Source organism: Lingula anatina, chromosome 2 (genome assembly GCF_051362555.1).
Source record: "Lingula anatina isolate TDL-2025a chromosome 2, LinAna3.0, whole genome shotgun sequence".
Lineage (NCBI taxonomy): Eukaryota > Metazoa > Brachiopoda > Lingulata > Lingulida > Lingulidae > Lingula > Lingula anatina.
The window spans coordinates 2,783,371-2,801,312 of NC_141768.1; the positions used below are offsets into that span (position 1 = coordinate 2,783,371).

Below are 17,942 nucleotides of genomic sequence, written 5' to 3' on the forward strand. Positions count from 1 at the left end.
TTTTTTTCTACCTTTCTTTCATTTCTTCATTAGCTGGTCTTTGGTGATATTTTGTTTTACAGGATATGAATTTGATATTTTCACAATAAGAGCGGTTGCCTCAGGTTAAATGTTTAAATTGATTGGTAACAATTTCAATCAATATACAAACAAGAGGCACCTTAAAGAAGCCAAGGAAACTTGTAAACAAACAAGCAGATGTGTTTGAAATGAAGGTATTGATCGAAAAGGTTACAAAATTAATCGCACGAGACAATTGCGTCTTGTGGATAAGTAGGAGAATAAATTGAGAGTATATCTGAAACCTTTCATTAGGTAATTCTAAAATCCTGAAAATGAAGTGCAACATGTTCTTTTTGCATATTGATTTTTTGTTGCATAGCTGCATTGCACAACATAGTAATCATTTTTTGAATAGCTTGGTCAAGTTAACGACAAAGTAACATATTTCCCAGTCAACCAATAACAATTGAGCAATAGGAATACCACCCCAAAATGATGGATCAATTGCATGCTGTCTTTTTTCCTTATTTTCATCTTGGTAATTAATTTTTTCACCATTCCACTCTCTTTTGCAGCCTTTTTTTCCATTACTAAATTCCAAAGGAATGAGGAACTTGCATGCTGATAGAGTCATTTTTGATTGCCTACAATGACCTTGCTGAGTTGGTCTTAAGCTCGGCTTAGTTGGCTTTTTATGAGATAATCCTAAGTATAGGAAATTATGATATAATAGTACTTGTCATGCATTTAAGAGTATTTGTGCTTATGCAAATTGCAGCCTGGCATAGACATTGTTATGCAAGTGATTTCAGACATGGGATTATGGTGCATGCTGGATCTGGAAAAAGCCATCTGTGCAAGGGAGTAGAATATTCTGGGTGAAGGGATCTTCCTTGTAAAAACCTCGAGGTCATGTTACCCTGGGAAAAATTGTCATCTAATTTAAATGTTTAATAATGAAACAAGGAAATCTTTATAACAGATTGTTCACATTGCGTTGATTCATTTTGTATAAAAAAAGGAAAAAAATAAGATTGTTATTGTTTCCTCCATTGGCTATCCTTATTTCCTGGAGAGAGAAATGACAGCCAACAGATGTTTAGAACAGTTGACATTGCAGATGTGGTAAAGAACATCTTATTTTAATTAATAGAATGTGATGCATTGGAATACCAATGAAATGCTGTAAATACTGAGCTCTATTCAAAATTGTTTCTCTTTGCAGTAAAAATGCATCGAATGCAACAGTTGCAGTAAGTTAAGAAGTAGTGTCCATTTATTTGGTAGATTGAAACTTCTGCTTTGAGATAGAACCTGTTTTATGATATCGATAAAGGTCTGGTTGATAGCAGACAAGGTCTGCAGTAGATATGTTTTTAAAAAAAGTGAAGAGAGTAGAAAAGAAAAGAAAGCATTTGTGTAAATTGACCTAATTGCAATCCAGGGACAAGATCAATTAACAAGCTGAATCTTGTACACAAGATAGACATTGTATTATCGATTCTTCCACCTGGAGGGAATACATGATCTTATTTTGCAGATAAACCATTCATGCATTTTGCCTTTAGCTCTGCTTTCAAATTTTAGTGGTTTTTTATTGGATGAATTTCTCCATTAGTCGAGGCACATGTCGTCTAGTAATGTTCCTGTTGTCTAATGAATAATCCATTTAAATGAAAAAAGAAATCTGGATCAAGATAATGAACTGAAATATGGGTCTTTGAAAATATGTGTTGGTAAATAATTGGGCAATAGAACGACATCATAATGTAGTTTTGATTGGTTTTGATGTAGAGGAAAGGATCCAGTCTAGATTGCACAGATGAATCAGTCTTTGCCCTCAAGGTCACATCTTAGTGTCAATAACAGTATTTTGCCTTATTTCCTAAATCGATAAGCTCTTAGATATTCTGGCTAATTTATTGGATTCTGCCCTTCCATGTTTCAGTAATGTTGGAGTTTGTTGAGGTGTTGCAACAAGTTGGTCTTCATGGACTAATTGTATTTGATTTTCACTCTGGAAATCAGACTTTTTGTCCATCATTGTTTTATCCTTAGAATAAATAATTTTTTGTTTTTACAATTATATACATCAAACACGTTTAAAGTTTGTGAATTATATAATTGTACATATGTATAATTGTTTGTTTTGCTCTATTCATTTTTTGAGAAGGCTTTAAGATTATTTGAAATGGAAATCTCTATCTTAATATCTGCTATTACACAAGTGTTAATTTATGCCAAAGGTTGTTCATTTTCTTTACTCTATCAAAAGGTGAGTATAAGACAATTAGGGTGATCATTTTGTTTTCCATGAAAAATTGGCCCCTACCGTACTGTATGTATATTTAGTTATTGTAGGATTTGAAGAAATGGAAAACTGCACATTGGGAGAATTTTTGTCTACTTGTTGAGTACTAAATTGTTTTGTTTACACACTTACAGTTTCTATATGTGCACTACTACAAAGTTCAGTAACAGGTGAGGTGACATTTTTATTTGGCACTACACAGTTACCACACAATATATAGTACATGTAATTACTCAGTGTTTCTGTTGCTGAACTTGGCACTGTATTTATCTTCAATACTTTAAGGAAGTATCCTTGTGTTAGTGTGTACATCTTCAGCTTGTTGCATGTTTTCCATCCCAGGGGACCAGGGCTCCTAAATACTCTGGTTACTTGCTAAAGGGGTAATGTATTACAAGTGATCATTTGTTTATACCTAAAGGCATTTCTAAGGTTTTAGAAAAACTGCAAAATCATGAACATTTTTAAAACTTTATTTTATATTAGAAATTGAATTAAATGTGTTTTTTAAATATAAATTTACTGTTTGATTGTCAGACTTTTTTTATATTAAATATAAAATTTTCTGTTATCAGTGATACTCTTTGGTATGTTTTTGTTTCATCTTTTAAGTACACATTCTTCAGAGTTAGGACAACTGAAATCATATTTTATTGATAGGCAACCCTTTTAAGATGATAGGAAAACTAACTGCATAGATGTACTTATACATTAGATGTGGTGAATTTCTCCTAAATATTTACAGAAGTCACCAGTCAATACAGGGGAGTTGTTTCTAATTTGATTTTTCTGGTGTTTGATGTGTTTGATGCAGCCTTTTGAAAACATGTGAGAGAAAGGTACACTCAACCAAACCTAATGAATAATAAACTCTGTATTGGTGTGAAGTCAAGAGATAATTGATTGTTTAAGGACACAGAGGTTTACTATCGCCTGAAAGTAAATATACACAGATATTTGAGAATATATAAACCTGAGGCTAAGGTTTTATGAAATGTCAGCGCAGACACTTCATTTCCTAGATTTTGTAATTGTTAGTGTTTGTTTGTGTGTGCATCTTGGAAAACATAAACCTGGAGGCAATGTTTCTAGTAAATGTCAGTAAAGTAAATGTCTTATTACTTAGATTTCATGAATATAAATAGAACATTGGAATGGGTTTAATTTTTTAGAGTTGGGATTAAATGGAACAAAGATCTTTCAACCAGTTGAGAGTTTTTAAGTATAGGTATCTGTTTCCAAGATGTGTAGTGTTAGTTTAGGATAAAATGAAGGCACTGAGTACATGTACCATGAGCTTTCTAAGGGCCTGTCCACATATTTTCTTTCTGAGCAACATTCCAAGAAAAAAGAATATAGATATGCCTCTCATCTTAAAATTCTTGAAATGAATAGGAAAACCTTTGTCACCTTTAGATGTAAGATAAGAGGTTTTTGAGAGGGGGAAAGCATTGTACCTGTACCTCATTATTTTACAGCATGGGCTTAACTTTTTTTGTAAAAAATGATAAGGAAAATAGAAATAGTGTGATCAATTTAAGAAAGAGTTTTGACTTTTTTTATTGGGTAAGGTTGTATGAAAGTAATACTGGAGTCAGTTCAGGAAATGAAATATTAACAACATTTGTGTCTGATGATTCTGTACAGTGTGTGAATATAGACCTTTTTGTAAGTAAAAACTCCAGCCCCTCTTCTGTAAAGGTTGACAAAACCACAAGACTTCACTTGTAATAATGCATGATTCTTGGCAGCCAGACTAGCACAACTTTTATTCTACAAGTTATGCCATATTCATTGTAAGTAAGGAGCCCTAGCCTATGAATTATTGTCACGCATACATCTCTATTGGTCTGATACAAGATAATGGTGCCCTGTGTGTGTATTGTGAATGTGTTAGATGAGACTGATGGGCAGTCCCAGGTGGGTATATATATGTTATATAGCATTATGAAGAAATAACTGCCTAAGGTAAAGAATATACATATATACAAAAAATCTTTTTAGTATACATGGTTTGTGGTCAGTGTATATGTTGCTGGGGCCTTTGTGGTGTATTTTTAACATAAATGACATCGGATTGATAGGACCTCTATTCCTGTCTGCTCCCTCTGTCCTTTCTGTACACCATAAAATATCCATGGCTTGAAGACATGAAGTAAAGTTATAGGGCCACTGCTATGTATTATGATCCAAATATACATAGCCATCCTACTGACCCACGAAGGGAGGTGGTCATCTGGATTGTGAATGTGTCAGAGAAGCTTGACAGACCATGTGCATACTATTCATTCATGTTACCTGGCATTAAGTGTTGAAAAGAGGCTGTGAAATGCATTGTGAAATGTGATTGTTGAGCTTGACAAACCTCTCTATGCTGCACACACGGTCAGTGCCCATGGTTTAAATAGAGGGGCCAAAAATAAGAATTTCAAATGTGTCAGGTTAAAGTGGCAGGTATGTTATAGCTAGTTAAGGAGGATGAAGGCCGGATATTCACCTAAATAATTTCTTGTTTAATACCAGATGTGAACCGCCTGTACACACAATTCCAGCCCTGTTGCTCATCACCTCCATGTAAAGTTCAACCCATCTTTCCCCATCAAATTGATGAAATATAGATTGTATACAGTAGCTAGCAGGGGCAGGGGTGATGTTATCCAACCCACACAAGTTATTAGCTGCCATTAGTATTGACAGTTACTGTAGCCTTTGATCATATCTTCACCTGGTGTTTCATTCAAACCAGTGTATCTGTAGCCCTGTCAAAGACCTTTTTGCTTTTTGGTAACGTAAACTAATGAAGATGACTCAGCAAAATAGGAAGAGGCGGGCGATGTTTTACACAGCCAGGGATAGAAATGTTTATGCCATGTCCAATGTTGATTAAAATTTACACAGCCATATGTTATCATATCTAGGTGTGTCAAAACAAAGTTTATTGGAAAATTAAAGATGTTAGTTTGTGCATTTTGTCCAAGTTGTTCCAGATCTTGTAACACCCTTTAACAATCTTACACATACAAGATACGGAATGACTTATAATAAGTTCCTGTGGTGAATTTTTTGACAGGAAATCTTTGGAGTTAGACCACAAAGATTTCAGGAGGAAGTTAAGGATAAGAGAAGGCCTCAGATATAAACAAAACAAATATGAATGAATGGATTGATGCCAAATTGATGTATTATTTCATCTAAAATATGTTCTCTTTGTGGTTATTGGGGAATAATCTTTAAAAAAAGCAGAATCTGTGTAAATGTTTTGACATTAAATAAAGTGACATATGATTTATTGACATTTTAAAATATATATAATTTGAACATACATTACAAATTGATAAATTTAATGTAAAAATCCTTGAGTATTGGACCATGTGAAAATTTCTTTAGAATTATCAGACACATTTCAGTAAATTTTCTAAATGATACATTTGAACATTTGAAGTCAGTGGGATGGTGTAGACATTTGATGAGCAAAAATCATTATAAATTTCAGGTGTCTTTGGAATTCTGCAGGTGACGCTTGGTCTACCATAAGGAACTGTGGTGGACATGTGAGTCCTCTTTTTGATCAGAGATCTACCAGAAACATTCCCAGGTGTTGTTTAGTCTACTGTATCCCATGTGGTTGTGGTCATTTCTTTCTAAAAACATATAGATTTCCTGAGTTTTTTTATCTGCCATTTAGCAGAGATGTGTGGTTACTGTTGTGTATTAGCTCTGTTAATTGATATTGCTACAGTTGTTGAAGTTTGTATTTTCCAGGTAATTTCTGGTCTTAGAATGACTCTGAGATACATCTATGATCTCTAATTTGTATCAAAATTATGTTCATTTTGTAACTTTCAGGACTGATTTTTCATTTAACAATGTCTTTCATTTGTAACTAGGGTGGACATAAGTATTTTTCATTTTGTTTTTCAGAAGAAATAAAAATTGTGTCAGTTTTGCCCATTTTCCTGTACTTTACAGATAATGTGTGGTCTTCCATTTGCTATGAAGTATGTCTTAGTACACTGCTATGTGTTAGCTCTGTAATTAAAAGTTGTCATATGTATCAGACGTTTTCCCATATTTTCCAGGTGATGTTTGGCATCCCGTTTGGCACGGAGGTGGACATGTGGTCTCTGGGCTGTATCTTGGCCGAGCTCTACTTGGGGCAGCCATTGTTTGGGTACGGGAACAAGAAATTGGTCCTTGAACAGGTGAGAACTATGGGGAATGAGAGAAATAAGGCAAAGATGTAGTTTTCAAAATGAATACAGTAGATTATAGAAAGTGTTTTAAAGAATATAAAGTATTCAAATGTTTGATTTGTTGGTAATACTTCTGAGTGTTTTTTTTTCTTTTAGCAAACTCAAGTCCACAGCATTATGAAAAAAATTATTCTTAATTACCAGTTTATGAACAGTTTGGTAAAGAGCAGTTTCATTCAGTTTTTTGTCGTTATCTTATTTCAAGTTTCTCATCGGTGATTCTTCTCCTATATACAGATTACGAAAGTACTTGGCCCTTTTCCACGAGATCTGTGTCAGAGAGGGAAGTATTTCCAGGAATTAAAGTATTTGACAGAACCAGGACAGCAGAAGGAAGGTAAGGATAAGATTGTTAACTGTCTCCATCCTCAAGTTAGATGTATGTTGTTAGATTTCCAGATACCAGGCTCACACTAAGTAGATATTTCTTGCACCTAAATGCGTGGAAAATTTGAGCTAAAACAAATCATTTGCTAAAAGAATTGATTCCTTAGTTAAAATCTAAAATAACAGTGCTTGGGAGTTATCAGAGAATGTTTATTGCATTGCACTGGAAATGGTTTTGAACAGAAAGGACTTCAAATTTTGAATGTGGGAAGAATTATTGTAGCATTTGTTGTATTATTGTAATTTTTCAGCATTTTCCATGCAAAAATAGAGAGGGAAAAGTATAAAAACTGTTCAAGGCATATTTCATGTTGAAATTTTGTAAGTCGTTCTCTTAAAAAATATTTTGCATAGATCTTACATAATTTTCTTAAAGATTATTGGTTTTGTTGCAGCCACCATGAAAATATTGAAGAAGTTGAGACAAAGCTCATCTGCTGTCACGGACTTTTCCTTTGCAAGTTTTTTATCAGGACTTCTCAGATACAATCCAGGTAAGAAATACTGTACTTGATGGGGAAATCACAATGGAAGTTTGGATGAAAAATAGTGGTATTACTAGAAATGCAACAGTTTTATTGTCATTATTTAGCTTGAAGAGTAAACAGATACTTTACCAGGCAATATTTTGTCTTCTTCCATTCAGAATTCAATTCATCAAACTGACAAAAGAACTTCTATATTTCTACAGAGATTTCAACATTATAGAGATTTTCTGCCTTGATACATCTTTTAAAAGATTACTGTAGAAAGAAATGCATATTATTGACAATATCAGCATATAGCATTATTAGAAGACTGAAACGTAACACTCTCTTCTGTTTTCTGTCATAGAACACTTGACAGATTTATAAATGTTTTTCACATCTTTACAAAAATTCATGAAGTTAATGAGCTAATTAACTTTCATATTTAGGTTAAAAAAGCATTTTTGTCTTGAATAATGCTTCGATTTTTATTTTCAGCTGAGCGATTGACACCCTCCCAAGCAGCCAGGCATCCATTTCTGGCATCAGAGCTGGGATTCAGATATCTTCTAGACAATGGTAATTGAAATATTTTTCAGTAATTTAATAAATCCAAAAATGTAAAATACAAGATAATTTATATGTGATGATGAATTTTCTGTTTAGTTATTGCTTACAGTTCTTGTCATAACAATATAACAATGTATTGATCAAGCACATAGTAAGAATACAAACTCTCTCCTCAGTGATAAGAATTCTATATTTTGGACAGGTCACTGATTATCAAGAGAAAACATGTAAAATGCAGATTCCTTAGTATTAAGCTAAAAGTTTCTATTAAAATAGAGATTTACTTAAGCAAAAGGAATATTTCAAATCATGCTCTCTCAACATTTTTCCAGAGACCTACCCTTCGTGCCATTTGACACGTGAGATGTATGGTGATTATGGACCAGCGATAGCACCGCAAATCTCAAAGCGCTTTCTATCCCCCGTAGCTCTTCTGCACAGGGGCACTTCTATTCAGCCCCCAGTGGAATTACCCCAGGGCTGTAATGGTGCCTCACGTCATTCCAAGATGCTGGGACACAGCAGCAGACAAGTAGCAGAGGTTCTGCCACTGAAGAAGGTCACACCAACCTCAAAACTTAGAGTGAATGAGCATCGAGGCAGTACGAGATGGTTAGATGCTGATGTGGATAATGGTCCTGCAAATAACAGTGCAAGACAGCTAGGCACAAACTCCCAGAATGCTTCAGTACATATGGCTGTGATGGAGAGTCATAGGGTGGCAGAAAATGGCCATGATTTAGCTGATGAGGTGAATGGCCTGTATCGACAGATCCAGGATGAGAATGCATTGTTGGAAGAATATCCCTCCACTTCTGAGGAAAGTGATGATGAACATGTTCAGAGTGATCATGCCCCAAGAGAGTGGTTTAGGTTCAATGGGACACCACAGAATGAAAGTGAAAGTTCTCAGGACTCATTAGAAGGTCAGAATAACTCCAGGCATGTAGAAATAAATAACAGCCATGTCAGGCAGGTTCAGGTGCCAGGAACTCAAAACCTCAATGATTTAACATTTAGCATCAATGATGAACATGTTGAAAATTTAGCCAATAACAATGCTACTGACTCCTCAATGAGCAGAAGACAGGAGAAAGGCTATTTTGTTCACGGTTTGACAGATCAAAGATTTTTTGAAAAACAAAGTGCGAGAAAGAGAGAGTTTGTTCATCAGACCCCGAGGAATGGGAGGTTTGCCCATGTGTCTGGGGAAGATAGAGATTTTGTGCGGAGTAAAGAGAGAAGAAGGTCCGCAGATAATGTGACACCAAGAAATGAGAAGGAAGAAGGGGTTATGCTACTTACCCCAGTAAATAAACCAGAATCTGAGGCCACTGGGCATAAAACACAAGACATCAAGGATAAACCAAATTTATCTGAAAATGACAATCTGCATCACCAGGGACACAAAGGTAAATTAATAGGAAAATGCCCTTTAGGTAAAAATTATACAGACAATGGTTTGTTCAGAGATAAGGAGCTAAAAGAAACTTCAAGAAGACCGACAACAGTTAATGCTGAAGTACAGACTGCAAACAGAAAAGAGAATGTGCCACAGGGGAATTTCAGCTGTGATAGAGAGAGTATTGGAGACAAAAAGTACCTTTTCAAAGAACACAAAAATAACACAGAGCCACTGCCACCTCATATAGGTACAGATGAGGAATTTCCTGGTGATAAAAACAAGGTGCTGAAGGATCGTGTGAAAAGAATCTCATTGGGTTTGAGCAAGACAGATGTAGTAAATATCGTAAACCCAGACAAAAATGATGTATTCAGTCAACATGGTACAGGTATTACAAAACGGGCGCAAGTTTTGACAAATGAATACGGCCATGATGACTCAGCAAGAAATGGCAAGCATGACTCAGCAGGTTGCAAGAAGAGGAGAGTTAAAGGCACAGCTTTCCATAACTCAGGAAATGGAGATGCCTGTTATGTAGCAGAGGGTAAAAAGCGGAAATTTCATCATTATGAGCAAAACTCTACATCAAAGTTAAATGATACTTTCACTGTAGAAGTTAAGGATGACAGGTGCAAAGTTACAAATTTCAATCATTTTCGTGAAGTCAAAAACAAATTACTCAAGAAGAACATGAAAGAGTTTTCACATTATCCAAGTAAAAATAAGCATGTACCAAGTAGGTATTTGACAGAAAGTTTGGTTGATGAAAAATCATCTGAAGTTACCAACTTTAGGGAATTAAGTAGTAACAGAACAAGTTCAAGTGAATCGGCAGCAAATTCCAATAAAATCTTGAACGTGTATGACTTTCATGACGACTCTCCACAAAAAGTGAAAAGACAACTGATAATGCAAGAGTCCAGTCAGACTTCCGTGTCACCAGACAATACCGCAATTATCAACTTTGCAAGTGAATCTCCACGCCCTAGCAGTCAAAAGAAACCAATTTCCCAAAAGCAGAATAAAAAAAGAAAATCTAAGTTTCAGGTTGGGAAGTGTGCACAACCTAAAAGTTGTGACTCTGTCAACAAAGAAGATGAGTTGGCTTCTGGCTCAAGTGGTTTTAAGTTTTTACCTGAAAGAAAAGGAAAAAGGATGAACCGAAAGTCTTATTTGCAAGCCAAAAAGAAAATAAAAGAACAGTGTGTGGAAGAACAGTCAACAAGTCAACAAATTGACCAACTAGGAAGATTTTCTCAGAAGGGTAAAAGTGGGAAGTCAAGGAAAGGACAGAAGGAAAGTTACCAGGTTGTACAAGTAGTTGAGATGAGTTCAGATGAAGATACCGTAGGAAGCCCAAGAAACAAAAGTTCAGTGGACCATATTTACCAGGTTAGAATTCCACCTTTTGTTCTCATCAGTAGAATATATATGTATTAATGAAAAGGGGAGATGTCACCAGATGCATGCTTACTTGGTGCTTTTAAATCATCCATAGCATAAAAGTGTACATCAGAAAATGAGAAAAAATAAATTTTAAAAAGTTTGGGATAATCTGTCCAAATTCTATGAATTTCTGTATAAGGATGAGCAGTGAAGGGTACACCCCACAGTTGGCTGTCACCCCCAAATTATTTACTTTGTTGCTAATATGTTTATTTCTTTGAAATTTCATTTTCAGGGGCCAGATGATGATAGTCTAGAGTATGGTACTTCTAGTGATGAGGCAGAAGAAGAGGTAAGAGATGAGGTACAGAAAAACAGATCTAAAAGAAAAGCGTGCTGTGGGAAATGACTTAGTTCTTTTTCAAATTGAGTGGTATACAGTCTGTACAGTGGTATTTCAAGTCCTAACACTTAATTTGTCTACAGGGGTTTCTAATCCCTGTGACAAGTTTGCCTCCTGCTGTTTAATCAATTTTAAATTGGTCCTGTTTAGAGCAGAGGCTCTGTTTAGGGGGCTCTCTTACATAATTGCCAGGCTATTGAGTTGCCAATGTCTCAATTTGAACTGATAAACAGGGATGAGACTTTTTGGGAAACAAAAATATCATTGGCCTAGGTGGCCCCCTGGACTCGCACAATATTTTCCGACTTTTTCACCAAACTGCAGTACTGCTTGATGTGAAAAGGCTACTCAGAGAAGGAGCATTGATGAAATTAAAAAGACATGGTCTTCAAATTTAAGTTATCAGATACCTACTGGGTATATGAATACTTTATGAAAATAGATAATTCAGTTTTGCATCCATTTACTTGTTTGTTTGTATTTTGGATATAATGTAATGCATTTTGTTTTGGTTGTTTCAGGAGGTTGACATTCTAACAATGGACCACTAGCCTAAGAAAAGAGCTAGAAAGTGATCTCAATATTGGAAGAACTATGACTTAGAAGATCATAGCATCCAATGTTTTTTTAGTATTTTATAGGGACCAAACATACTCCATAAAGTCATTTTGCATGTGAACTGTTTTTAATCTGGATGAAGTAATCTTTCTTTTTTGAGGAAGAAGATTTTATTGTAAAAGAACGTAGTAATTATTATCTTTTAAATTTTGGCATGTTAAATTTTAAATGTTCATAATTTTCTGTAGTTTCCCTCAGAGATTGAGGGATATGCGATTTTTGATTAATAGAAACTGATTACAGTTTACAAGTAGTTAGGAGTTCTTGCTTAGGGATAACAACTCTTCATTTTGGTGGGAAAAGTGCCATAATAAATTTTTTTTTGGTAAACGATGATTTTCCTTTACTTTCCATTGTTTAATGACTTTGTTCTGACATACAAAGTTGTTTTTTAGAGATTCAGATATTATTATTATTGTTTTTCAGAGATTATTACTGAGGGTAGCTGGCCATTAAGATCTGTGTGGTCCAGATGGCTAGCACAGATTTCAGAATAATTGTGATTACTGCCATTTACACATTGGTGGTACAATGGAATTTAATTTTGAAACTCATATGAAGAGGTGTTATCCCCTGGAGTTTTATTGAAATGTTATCATTTTGAAATTTTATCTAACTTTGAAAGTCTAAACAGTTTATTTACATGTTATGATCAAAACCATTCATTTTAGTCATTCAATGTAGGTGTGAGGACATTCACATTTGCATCAAGAATTTCTTTGAACAATTTTAAACAATAAATAGTTTCTTACTGTCTGTGCGTTTTATCACCGTTTCTGAATTTAACTACCCTAGGTTCTAGATTGTCAGCTCGATCTTGATTTCATATATAACCCATATCGCAATACCAGGCTCTAGTGCACAGCGGCCATGTTAGGCTCCCGTCAATCAAACAGAACTGCTCTGCAGTGAAGCTGCAGTTGAATGTCATCAGACCAAAATAAAACGTAAAATAGATTTAATTCTGCTTTATTTAATTTTATTTGCTGTATTTAAGATATGTAAAGTGAGAAATAAATAATTTGTTTCTAAAAGAAAAAGGTATATCCAATGTTTTTGTATTTTTGCTTATAAAAGAACATTTAGTCCTGAGATAATAGACACAATACAAGTGCTTGCGGTGTTGTGCCAAGTTTGACAGCTACACTGGATGCCCGATACCACTATAAGGGCTGCGCAACGGCTACACCAAAATCAATTTTTAAAGCAGAATGTTGCTTGTATTGTGGCACTGACCTTCGACTGCAAGATATTTTCAATTCAAACTTCTAAATCCGCGTCAGACACTTTGATTCTTGTCTCGCAAGGTGGGAAATGCAGCTCCAGGCGGCCAAACCAGTGACGTAAGAGACTTATGACTTCCAAATATGGATCCAGGCGGACACAGCTGTGACGAGTGACTTCCAAATATGGAAGCGCCCCAGGCAAAATTTTGAAGAACGCCCTCAGATTGTTGCTGTGCATCAGAGCTAGTGAAAGTGACTCCAAGGTATATTAAATATTAAACAAACTTTTACGTTGCTCTGACACTCAGGGTAAACTTAACCAGCTTGATGTTGAATACCGTAGTCATTACCACTGGCCTGGGCCATTTTGTTTTTCTTTTTTATGCTTTGATTAATTTTAATAATTATTCTTTCATCTCAAATAGTTTGGGTCCTAGATTACACAAAAGACTATACAAACAAAGATTGGTTTAAATCAATATTAGATAAATACGTGAAATGCAGACTTGAAAAACTGATCCCAACTAAAATTTTATCTATAAAATTTATTACACATGACACCATTTGCATGTTATACATATAATTATTAATGCCTAATAATGCTGGAACATCATGCTCTAGCTGTTTCTTCACTGAATACCAAAATTGTCAAATAAAACACTTGACACAATCTCTTCACAACATTCCTGTTGCTTCCACTCTTGAAAAAAAAAACCTGGATTAAAATAGCTGGGATATACAATATCCATGATTGTAACTGTACTTGGTCTATTGCCTGGCAAATGCACATTGTAAAATTGTCTGTTACTATTCCAAATGTCACTGGTAGTCTAGTTTATGTCATCTTTTATCTGGTTTCTCCAGTATGTTCAAAAACTTCCCCCTTGTCATTTCTCGAGCTAGAAAATATAATGTGAAAATCATTGTAAATAAGTAGAGATAGCAACATATCTAGTAGTTTTTAAAACTGTGGATCATCCAAGCTTGACAAAAATGCAAGCTTTTGACACTGCTTGAAGTCAATGGGACAAGAAAAACTTGTGTGACATGGGGTCAATTTTTTTTTACAATATAGATATAACTCAGTGCTGGAAATGGCTTCTTAGAAAGCAATACAAAAGTGACATCCAAAATATGGTGAATTAGTTCTGTGGTGCAACAGACTAATTTGACACAAAAATATCCTTGTGCAAATGATTTTCAATTGATTTTTGAAACAACTTTATTTGGCTTCACGTGTCTGAGGACTCCAGTAACTGAAATCTCTTTCCTACCTTCATCCAATCCTAACTGGTAGGCAAGATTCTGTAGTCCACGCACTTTGTCCATCAACTGAGATGTGGTCAGGCTGCCAAACTCTGTAATAAAAACGGGTTGCTTAGATATCAAAATGTACAACCTTTTGTAGTAGTGAACTGCCCTGTTGACATGGAATATTCTCGCTTTGAATTGCTTGACAAATGGGCACACTGCAGAAACAAAATTGTGCAGATTTCATGGTGTAGATTGACAGACTTGCTTACCAAAGAGTCTTTACTCTCTTTCACAGTTTATGCATTTCTAAAATTCATAATCAAAATTGCCAAATGGCTGAACTTTTTAGACTAGAACATGTAGATCATTATTGTTCACCTTGCAACATGTCTATATCATCCTTTTCTAAGTCTGCCATCCATTTTGCTGGAGTATTGGAACCAGATCCAGGCTGAAAGGTAGTTTGGATCATAGTGATTGCACAGTTCATATATTCATAACTGTTCTTAATTTGAATATAGCTTAAAGACATTGCTTTCCAACACGACTCCTAGGCTTCTGAAGTTATCATTTAAATGTAGAACAATTCAGTTTAGTTTTTCATGATTTTTGTTTTACATTCACAAATAACAATTGCAAATGGTAAACATTTCATAAACTATATTAAGATTAGACATGTATTTTTAATAAAACAATAAAACTGCTTTAAATGACGAAGGAGAGAGCATCAATCTGTACTTACACTTTTAACAGCAGCAAATTCCAAGACCCCAGGTACTGGAAATAAAAAATACCCATGAAAATTAGCAATCCTCGCAGTTTTCACAAATAATGTAGATTTAGAAAAATTCAAAAATGACTTTATTTTACAATATGTTTACACTTAATATTTAAAACAACATATAATCAAATTAACCCTGAAACATCAATATTCCAGTCAGGGGTTTTTATTAGTAAATATTATACAACTAACAAATGGTCATTACTTTGCTCTGGCCAGAGGTCAGGAGAAGCTCTGTCAAGTCTCTCAAAACTCAGCAATGACTGATCTAGGTCCAGATCGCTGTCTGAAAATACAGAAAAAACACCCAAGATGTGTATGTTATTCACAATAATAACCCACAATAATAATTTACCCTTTCATAGCTACAATTTACAAACGTCCGTATAGACGAAAAATCGTTGAAATGAACACTGTGATGCACTGAACCTTGCATATGACATAAAAAACTAGAGGATCAGAGAGGCGATACCGCCTCCGAATATTGTACCACCAGCTGGAGCAAGCGCATTCGTATAGACTCCCACATACACAAAATAAGGGACACAGCCACCAGTTTTGTGCTTGACAAGCTGTAAAAATGTAATCAACAAGAATTTTTAAACTATTGCAAAAAATATATATGGTACAATCAAATTTAAGTTCTTCGTAAGGTAGGTCAAGGGTCAATTTCAAGGTCACAGTAAATTGCCAGTATATGACTTCCTATTCAAGTTCAAGAGTAACTATGGACCTATCTCTGTCAAGTTTGAAGTTAAAAGAGAAAGAAATTAGCAGAGTTCAGTTCATGATAAAAAGTAGGTCAAAGGTCAATTTCAAGGTCACATTTAGATTGCCAGTATATGACTTTCTATTCAAGTTCAATAGTAACTATGGACCTATCTCTGCCAGTTTTGGAGATAAAAGGGAAGCAAAATTTGCAAAGTTCAGTTTATGGTGAAAAGTAGGACAAAGGTCAATTTTAATGTCACATTTATAATGCCAGTATATGACTTCCTATTCAAGTTCAATAGTAACTATGGACCTATCTCTGCCAGTTTTGGAGATAAAAGGGAAGCAAAATTTGCAAAGTTCAGTTTATGGTGAAAAGTAGAACAAAGGTCAATTTGAATGTCACATTTATAATGCCAGTATATGACTTCCTATTCAAGTTCAATAGTAACTATGGACCTCTCTCTGCCAGTTTTGGAGATAAAAGGAAAGCAAAATTTGCAAAATTCAGTTCATGGTGTAAAGTAGGTCAAAGGTCAATTTTAAGGTCACATTTAGATTGCCAGTATATGACTTCCTATTCAAGTTCAATAGTAACTATGGACCTATCTCTGCCAGTTTTGGAGATAAAAGGGAAGCAAATTTTGCAAAGTTCAGTTCATGGTGAAAAGTAGGTCAAAGGTCACTTTCAAGGTCATAGTAAGATTGCCAGTATATGACTTCCTATTCAACTTCAATAGTAACTATGGACCTATCTCTGCCAGTTTTGGAGATATAAGGGACTGAATGTTATAATTTTGGAGTTACCATAATGTGCCTTAAATTTCGTACAGAAAAAATTAATTAAAATAAAGAATATGTCATTTTGGTCAAAATTCTTGAAATAGGAGGTGCTCTGAAGTTTCAGAAGTTCAAATTTGATGAAATAATGTCATTTTTGAACACAAGTTGTCTGCTTTGCCAAGCCTTATGTTTTATTTTTCCAGAGTTCAAAATTTATTATCCATTACCGTACTGCACATTTTGCTTTTACCACCAATATGTACTTTTTGATACAGCGTAACTCGAAAACCGTATGGAATACAAAAAAACCGAGACCACCTCCAGTGTTGGGCTTTACATGCTCTACAAAATGCAAAAAAGAATGGGTCTCTAGCATTAACGGTTCCCGAATTAGAGACAGTTTTCAGTTTCGGTATCTTATGGCCGCTACTCCCGTGAAAATGCACCGATTGACCCCAAATTCATGGAGATGAAAGATGACCTGAAGGGTAACACTTTCCAATAATATTATTGGTTAAGTCTGTGTGGTGTCTGAATAACAGGGCAAAAAAATTTTTTTTCGTAAAAAATTTCATTTTTTTGAAAATTTTGGCCCATTTGACCTTGAAGTAAAGGTCAAAGGTCAAATCCAAGGGTATATTTGAAATCTACACATATGACTTTTGGAAAGCTATCTATAGAAATTTTTCCCATAACTCCTTCCGTAGGGTAGATAATTAGCATTTAATTTTGCCATTTTTAGACAAGGGTGCATTGCAATGAGTGCCACACCCAGACCCCAATACCGACAAAGCCCAAATTTTACGTGGAACGAGTTGAGATTATAGGTGACCTAAATCCATGAGATGGGTACGGGGGCCCTTACCGTCTAGGAGGAGAAGCGGTAACGGTAGCCGTCCGGCGGAGCCGGCGGAGCCAACGGAGCCGGCGGAACGATCCGGACGGGACCGAAACCATGTGTACCGCCAGCGCTAACGCTGGTGGTACAATAAAAGGACCCATAACAGAGTAAGGAATATGTAATCTTCAAAGGCAAAGACATCGCAGTTGCAGTCGAGGAATTTGTAAACAAATCTAGTCGTAAACAAAGGCCCCGTTTAAGCAACATGTTGGAATCCAAGGTGTTAAAATGACAATTAACACTGATACTGAAGTATTGGTTATTCTGCAATACTCCAGATAATTCATGCACAAAACAACGTCATACAGTTCTATGCTAAAACAAGAATTTGAAAATTACCCGCACTTGCTGACGCCATTTATGCGACCCGGATTCTCATTGGCGCGCTGTAAATTTGTACGTACTGTATATGTAATAAAATATAATATAGACACATTTCATTAATTTAACATCAAACAAGGTAAAAAATTATAGATTTTACCC

At 35.1% G+C, this 17,942-nt stretch overlaps 2 protein-coding genes across 5 annotated transcripts in view; one reads left to right on the forward strand and one right to left on the reverse strand.

The window, feature by feature from the left end:
* The window catches only part of LOC106166302 (uncharacterized), a 29,597-nt gene extending 17,038 nt beyond the window's left edge, over window positions 1–12,559 (forward strand). The window contains exons 4-11 of one of the 3 annotated variants that reach the window (XM_087005463.1): window positions 5,808–5,865; window positions 6,394–6,516; window positions 6,805–6,904; window positions 7,350–7,448; window positions 7,920–8,000; window positions 8,324–10,788; window positions 11,078–11,146; window positions 11,707–12,559. In XM_087005463.1, the coding sequence (XP_086861589.1) occupies window positions 5,808–5,865; window positions 6,394–6,516; window positions 6,805–6,904; window positions 7,350–7,448; window positions 7,920–8,000; window positions 8,324–10,788; window positions 11,078–11,146; window positions 11,707–11,736 (3,025 nt within the window). In that variant the 3' untranslated portion in view covers window positions 11,737–12,559. The remainder of the gene's footprint in view (window positions 1–5,807; window positions 5,866–6,393; window positions 6,517–6,804; window positions 6,905–7,349; window positions 7,449–7,919; window positions 8,001–8,323; window positions 10,789–11,077; window positions 11,147–11,706) is intronic. The other 2 variants (XM_087005462.1, XM_013544833.3) reach the window with 2 other exon arrangements.
* A 1,000-nt stretch (window positions 12,560–13,559) lies between these two features.
* On the reverse strand, window positions 13,560–17,878 carry LOC106157716 (protein lin-52 homolog). Of its 2 annotated transcripts, none has more exons than XM_013533449.2 (6): window positions 17,799–17,878; window positions 15,270–15,350; window positions 15,026–15,060; window positions 14,662–14,734; window positions 14,304–14,387; window positions 13,560–13,928 (listed from the first exon to the last, which is right to left on the reverse strand). In XM_013533449.2, the coding sequence occupies exons 1-6, from the start codon at window positions 17,815–17,817 to the stop codon at window positions 13,870–13,872; spliced, it is 351 nt and encodes a 116-aa protein (XP_013388903.1). In that variant the 5' UTR covers window positions 17,818–17,878; the 3' UTR covers window positions 13,560–13,869. The 2 variants fall into 2 exon arrangements, with proteins under 2 accessions (XP_013388903.1, XP_013388904.1); XM_013533450.2 differs by having other exon boundaries at window positions 17,805–17,832.
* Between the last annotated feature and the right edge of the window lie 64 nt (window positions 17,879–17,942).